Source organism: Myodes glareolus, chromosome 10 (genome assembly GCF_982192425.1).
Source record: "Myodes glareolus chromosome 10, mMyoGla1.1, whole genome shotgun sequence".
NCBI lineage: Eukaryota > Metazoa > Chordata > Mammalia > Rodentia > Cricetidae > Myodes > Myodes glareolus.
This window is the reverse complement of record NC_142035.1, coordinates 35074044-35081682: the sequence shown is the minus strand read 5'-3', so window position 1 is coordinate 35081682 and position 7639 is coordinate 35074044. Positions and strand designations below refer to the sequence as shown.

Here is a 7639-nt window from a genome sequence, read left to right as displayed (position 1 = left end):
GGAAAAAGAGAATAGAAAAGAGAGGAGAGTTGTTTTGCAGCTGAAGACTAGTAGGAAGAGCAACAGGGAGCGGCCGGGGCCCCTGCTCCCCTCGGGGCTTCTGACAGCCGCACCGTAATTCCTTTCCCGGAGCTGTGCAGATTTCCACAAACAATGACATCACCGGGCGCCGGCTGCGGGTGGCAGCGGGGGAATTTTCCTAGGCTCGCGGCGGCCGGGCGGAGCAAAGGCGCTCTGGGCTGGCGGGGGCGCGGGCAAGCGGCGCCCCCGGGGACCCGGGCAGCCAGCTGGGCGGGGGAGGGTTGAGGCGGGCGGGGGCGGGCTCGGGGCGGCCCGGGGCGGGGCCCATAGTTCCTCTAGTCTCCATTGGCCGCTGGCGGGCGCACGTCACTCGGGCTGGCGCTCGCCTCCAGCCCTGTGGAATTGGAGCCGAGGAGGAGCCGAAAATGCAGATTTAGCATCAAGCACAGACATACACTAGCTCTTTCTCTCGGGTACACATAGCTCCGCACATTCGCACCCCTGCCAGCCAGCCCGGCTGCGCGACTCCTCGGCTTCCCTGGCAGTCAGTTGCTGGTGGACAGCGCACAGATTTGCTGCTTGTCAAGCTTCTCTTTTGCCTCTTTTGCTATAAAAAGATTTTTTAAAAGAAAAACAGAGACAAAAACTACATACCTATTTTTTATTTGCATCTTCCCTCCTCGTTCCCTTGCTCCACCCGCCTGCGCGCTTCGCAGCCCCACTTTTCACTCCCAAAGAAGGATGGAGGGCGGTTGTGGATCCCAGTGGAAGGCGGCCGGGCTCCTCTTCTGTGTCATGGTTTTTGCGTCTGCCGAGAGACCCGTCTTCACGAATCATTTTCTTGTGGAGTTGCATAAAGACGGAGAGGAAGAGGCTCGCCAAGTTGCAGCAGAACACGGCTTTGGAGTCCGAAAGGTAAGATATCTCCCATGCATTTCACATGTTGTTTCCAGAGGAGGGACAGCCTTGCGCAATCTCCTTGCAGATTTGCAAGTTTTCTGTCTTTTTTTCGTGCTATGCAGCTATTCCGCCATCGGCTCTCAAACACGACATTGCCTCCGGTGATCTTTCATGGGTTATGTAATTAAAATGCCCTTCGTCTGTATTAGAAAGGTCAGCGAAATAATTTGTTGGTGTTTGACTTGGTGGGGGGAAAATAGGACCGCACCTTGCACAGGATGCTGTGCGCCCGGGCTGCTGTCCGAGGTACCAAGTTCTCCAGGCAGCCTGGGGACACAGGGATAGAGTCCAGGGCAGCTAGGCTTGACGTCGACTGCTTTGCCAGGGAAGTCTCCCCGCCCCCACACCCCGGAGGAAGAATAGTTTCCCACCGACATGGCTCAAAGATTGAGCGTTGCAGTTCACCCCCAGTTTTCCGACCCACGCTTAGAGGACTTTCCTCGCAACGACTTCGGTCCTAGCTTTTTCCCAGCGGACAAGTGCTTTCTGACTTGGAAACACGGACCGGATTCTCTGTCCAAAACCAGTGCAGAACTTCTGCGTTCTGGCCCCCGCCCACGACCTCCCACCCTCAAAGCGTACTCCCGTTTGCAGAGTTCTTAATTCGCTGCTGTAGGACACCACGCCGCCAAACGAGATGGATTCTGAGGGGGATTCCCCACGGAGAAGTCGAGGAGTCCTCTCCTGATATGTGGGCAGACAGCATGGCTTTCCCCGGAAAACACGGGGATCCCCATTGTAAGAAGTTGTCCAAGTTGAACTGTTCGGGCACTTGGATAGGTTTTCGGGCTTCGGGTGCAGCTGTCCGCCTCTGGAGAAGTTAGGGTACATGTCCTAGGGGGAACAGAGGAGAAAAATGAGCTTGCCGGGGGGCGGGGTGGGGGAATGAGTGACCCTCTTGTTATTCCTGCAAAATATCTGTGTCCAAGATCTGGAGTATCCTTAGGGGACCTGGCACTGCCGGGGGTGGAGCGGAAGCGGGAATGTGAGGAGAAGTCAGACGGAGGGGATCCGAAGGTCAAAAGATGCAGCTTGGTACCCAAGGACCGGGAGTACGCCAGGGATTTTAAGCCCCATCCCCTTCCTCCTACTCTGACAAGGAAACAGGATCCAGAGAGCAGTGGGCTCTCTTGGATGGGCAGCACAGGCTGGCCTCCTCTGTTCGCACTTCCTATGCCTCTCACCGGTCTCCCAGTCACCAGAAAAACTCCGTCAGGAGCGCAGGACTCTCCCGCCTCCACTTACCAGCGCAGTGGTGCGTTCTTCACCACAGCTGGTTTTGGCAGCGAGTTTCACAGAGGTCCTGGAGGAGGCGCGGGTCTGCGGGTGGCGCGCGGGCGGGTCTACCACACAGAGAACTAGTTGCTCCAAAGAAGTGTGGGTGAAACCTGGGAAACCAGACTCCAGCTGTCTGCTGGCCTCCCTAACTAGGGCCCATGGAGGCTGTTTCTAAAAACACCTAGTCCTAGAACAAGTGGACCCTCCCCATCTCACCCCCTCCCCCCAAAATGGTAAGACCCAGGGTCCTAACTCCGTTGGATATGAGTAATTATGGATTAGCTGATAGCTGACAGTGAGAACTTTCATATGTCATAGCCCCTGCATACTTGCCTTTATGAAAAAAAAAGATTTATTTTGTTATCAATTGTTTGTGCATGCGTGTATGCAGGCTAGCAGAGGCCAGAGGCATCAGATACCCCCGGAGCTGGAGTTACAGACGTTGTGAACTGTTCCAAGTGGGTCCTGGGAACTGTATGCACCTTTAATTCTGAGTTCTCTCTCCAGCCCGCTGGGTGGGTGTTAGAAGACCCTTGCTGAGGGTTAACAGGACTTGTTGGCCTGAGGCATGCTAGGGAGGGATGAGGCAGCAAGACTCTTAATACTTCAGTACCCATGCAGTCCTACCTAAGGGTGCCTTCTGTGCCAGCTCCTTCTCCCAGGGAAGGTAGATCCTGTTGCAGTGGTTTCCCATCTCCTTTCCTTCCCTTTGAAAACACATCTTTAGGATCTGATGCTAAAAACTAAAATGTAGGTATAGCTGAGTCTGATAATGGCTCATCTCTTCAATATTCCAATATAATTGATTTTTTTTCTGATGTGAATGAATCACTCAAGGAGAATTTATGGTTGTGATGGTGAAAGTGACAGTAGGCAAAGTATAGAGATAATCTCATTGTTTATCAACAATTTGGATAGACTTTGAATCAAAGAACACATGTATTGGGGGGTTGACTAGGTCTCCCCATTCTTTCGTGGAGCAGACTCCACTGATTTATGTGTTGCGATACAAAGCTGAAATTCCCATCTGTGATAAACAGGCTTTCATTTTACTGTCTCTTTCATTATCTTTCCATCTCCTATCATACAGTACCTCCTAACCAAACCCTGAGACTTTCGCCCTGATGCATATTCAAGAACTAACCAGTGTAGTGCCTGCCCCCAGTGAGCCCTCTTTTCCTCCTTTGGATCCATGTGCTATTGATCCATCAAGACCTGGACCTAAATCTCGACAGATGCTACAGCCATACAGAGCTTGTCCTTTCCCAAATATCCACAAGGCAGAGACCGTCCTCAGTCACTCATGTAAATAAATGAAAGTGAGGCAGTTTGGTTTTCCACTAGGCAGTTAAGTATTCAGAGCTGACATCATCTGTATTCCCGACTTCCTCACCTTAACCAGCACACTGCTGTGCTCCAGAGCCCATAGAGAAGCAATTAGCCTGGTTTTTTCCTGATTCCCAGGCACTGTTCTCCTGGTCTTATTGCATTGCTCTGTACTTGTCCCAACTTTTGTCATTTGTTTTGCATTTTAAACCCCAAGACGTCCTTCTCTGTGACTGCTCTAAGCTTTAGCAGCCCCCCAACTTTCTCATGTTCAGTATTAAGTATGAAAGATTCTCAGTAGTTGGTTACTCATACACAGGAAGAGGCAGCGATGCAGAAAGGGTAGCCTTCTGTGTCACGGGTTATCCCATCCTAACCTTGCAAAAGGAATACAAATATCAGCATCAACATTAGTTCTCAGATGAAATTCAAAGCTCTAAGGTTTTAAGTAACTATTTAATGTTGACCAAAGGAATAACCCAAATACTAATCCAATTTCACCTCCAGGCTACCTCCAGGAAGCCCTGACTGTCAAGAACTTTGCTTTGGAGGTACCATTTTGAAAATATGAAAAAAAAATCCCTTCTATTTCCTTCCTTTGCTATAATTGCCATTTGTTTGCTGTTGATATTTGAACGTGTATCATTGACTACTGTGCACATCTGTATACTTCTTCAGAAGATAAAACCTACATAGCCTGCCCTTTTCTTCCCCTGGTGCCACATGTTGTGCTGGGCATGAAATCCTGGTAAGGTTTTGTTCATGATTTAATGATTTCATCACTAGATTACCATCAGCAAATACTTATATTCCCTCCAATAAATGGGATAAGATTCATGTCGAATTTCTTTCTGCTTTATTTTGACCTGGTCCTCACCCCTAGGCATGTCCATCTGAGATGCTGTGTCTGAAGAATGAGGTAGTGACCAAGCAGGTTACAAACAATGCCTCCAGTTCTCAGAACACTGGGTTTTCTTGATTATTATTCTGAAATGGAAAATTTAAATTACTATCAAAGTAACAACATTCTGTATCAAACAGTTTCAGCCAGTGTGGGGGGTGGAAATATATTGGGCAAAATAAGGAAAGAGCCAAGTGTTTCTAAGAGTTAACATTTTAAACATTTTTAGGCATTTTTGTTTTATTGTAATGTGTTTGAGGTTTTACCCATGGGGGACTAACCCTGGGATGCTTGCCCAGGTACCACTGAATCACCATTTTTATATGTTTAAGAATATTTTTCAGTTCTAAAATCAAGCTACTAATAATTGTGCTGGCAGGTAATAAAAATAAATTTTGGATCATTGTACTTTATGACTACATAATTTAACTTATGAGAGACTATAATTTAATATTGCCACCAAATGAGCACACTTGTGATTGAGCACTGAAATCAAGAAATAATTACTATCAGAAACCCTAAGCCCTCCCCCACTGCTTCATTGGGTACTTCTAAGTTTAGGCAAATAAAAGCACTGCTTTGGGGAATACCAAGTCCAGCAGGAACTCCCTACTCAGGTGGCTTCATATCCACAGACTCAACCAGAGAAGGGTGGAAATGTTTTAAAACCAAAGGGACATTTGTCCTGAGAAGATGCTTCTCACCTTACTATGTTCCCCAAAACATTTTGTTTACTATTTACATAGCATTTACACTGAATTAGGTGCTGTAATTAAGTAGAAATTATTTATAGTACTTGCAGAAGTTTTGTGTTGACTACATGCAAATATGACACAGTTTTATATAATGGACCTAGTATTTGGGATTTAGGTATACACCAGGGACCCAGACACCAGGTCCCAGTACATCCTAGTAAGCAACAGTTCTTGTATTTGGCCAAACAAACACGTGCCTCTCTGTGGGAAATTAATGGGATGGATTCCATAAGTCATGCATTCATTTGGAGTTAGGAAGTAGTATTGGTCTTTTTTTATTATTATTACTATGTGTCCTGATGAATTTTTACTAGCAGTTTGACACAAACTTAGGAGTTACCTGGAAAGAATGAGTCTCAAAATGAGAGAGCTGACTAAATAAAATTGAGCTTTGGCCAAGTCTGCAGGGAACTGTCTTGGTGGTTGATTGATGTTGGAGGGCCCAGCCCATGACGGAAGGAGCCATCCCACAAGCGGTTGCTAAGTCATGTAAGAAAGCTAGCTGCTTGCTGAGTGTGCGCACGGGAGCAGAGTTTCTCGGTAACTTTTGCTCCAGTTCCTGCTTGAGTATCTTCCTTAACTCCCATCAGTGATGGGCTGTGCCCTGGAATTGTAAGCAAAATTAACCATTTCTTTCCCTGAGTGGCTTCTGGTCTGCTTATCACAGCAACAGAGAGAAAGCTAAAACACAAGGTAGCAAACCACTACAGTACACATTCTGTAGAACTGCATTGAATCCAGGAGGTTTTAGCCAAATCCTTTGCTATAATGTCCTCAAAAGAGGAAAATCACAACATCAGCCGGCAGTGTCCTTCCCCAGAATCATGACAGTGACTTAACTGGCTCCAGGTGCACCCAGATTTCAGATGTAGGCCTGGGATCTTCCGTTCCTCATTGGCTGCTGTTCAGAGCAAGGCTCAGCACCTAGAGGCCACCTTCGCCGACACACAGCTGGCCTTCCACAGGCCTTCAGATGATGTAACCATTCAAATATCTTCCTTCTGCAAGGGACCTGTTCGTTTCTTAGGTCAACCTGATTAGGTCATGCTCACCAAGATAATTTCTCTTCTGATTTTTTTTTCTGAAAAACTGATTTGGCAGCCTAACTGTGTTTGATTTTTGCCTCAAACACATTGTAATTTAATTACAGAAGAGAAATCCACCTACTTTACGGTCCCACTCCACGTTGTCTTATTTGAGGTAGGAGGTTATAAAGGACATCCACAGTGGGAAACAGAAGAAGTCTGCCTACTACAGACAAGCAGCCACAAAGTCTCTCAAAGCAATTATGAAATGCTGTGTATCCACCAGTCGTGCCTGAGGACTCCAGTTACTCCACACTCTCACATTTGGTATCTCACTCCTCTTTGTTCTTAGCCATTCTGGTAGGGTGTGGCTGTACCACCTTCCTATTTTCATTGCAGTTTTGTCTGGTGAATAGCTAGAGTAAAATGTCTCACAATACGTTGCCCTTTGGATACTCTCTTTGATTCGGCCTTTATTCAGAACTGGTCAGAGTGCTGAAAACAAGAGACTGAGTGCTCAGCCCTAAATGGGACATCTACTTTAACCCTACCTTCATCAAGGCTCAGGGGATATCAGGAAAGAGGAGGTAGGAAGAATGTTAGCCCCAAATGAAGGGAAGAAGCGCTGTGAAAGACTCTCACAATCAGGAACTCACAATGACTGTAATTACTTGTTTAAGACCTATAAAAGATGAAGCCAGCCCAAATTTCATGGTAGATGAGGTAAATGATCTCCAGACCTTTGGTACTTATTAAGGAGCTTCTGATAGTTTCTGGAATTGAGAGAATTACTCTTTTGAAGATGTAGCCTCTGGTCAATGCCAATGGATGCTTGCCAAGGGATGCCCCGCCACCCACACACACATGTACTTCTGAACAGGACTAACTGTATTTAGTGCATTAACATAAACAAACAAAATATGGCTTTATGATGAGAGGGGTCTTGCAGGGGACATTTAGAGAGCTGTAAGAGGAAAAGTAGGGGGTAGATATGATCATATTTCATTATATATATATTTATTATTCTAAAACATTTTAAAATAATTTTAAAATATGTTTGCAAAAAGATAATGTACTGTGTATAGTAACTAAGCACGGTGTTGTGTATGTATACACTTAGGTATCTTTCATTGGTAGTAGCAATGATCAGACCCTTTTACATAAGGAAGCACTCATGTGCTGACTTGCAATAGATCATGGAAGTAATAGACCCAAGCCCAATAACAATCCATCTATAATGGATTAGTAATAGTCCAAGAAATGACCCAGATTCTAGATTTCCATGAAGTTGGTTCATCATAGACCATGGTAATTGTTGCAGGTAGCCATTCTGTCTTTCTTAGATTTTTAGTTGGTTGTGATATAGAAAAGAA

The 7639-nt window shown here is 46.1% G+C and overlaps 1 protein-coding gene across 1 annotated transcript in view; it reads left to right on the top strand.

Annotated features, from left to right (window-relative positions):
- The first annotated feature begins 418 nt into the window (after window positions 1-418).
- The window catches only part of Pcsk2 (proprotein convertase subtilisin/kexin type 2), a 237146-nt gene continuing 229925 nt past the window's right edge, over window positions 419-7639 (top strand). The window contains exon 1 of the mRNA XM_048455476.3: window positions 419-936. Within this exon, the coding sequence (XP_048311433.3) occupies window positions 763-936 (174 nt within the window). The 5' untranslated portion in view covers window positions 419-762. The remainder of the gene's footprint in view (window positions 937-7639) is intronic.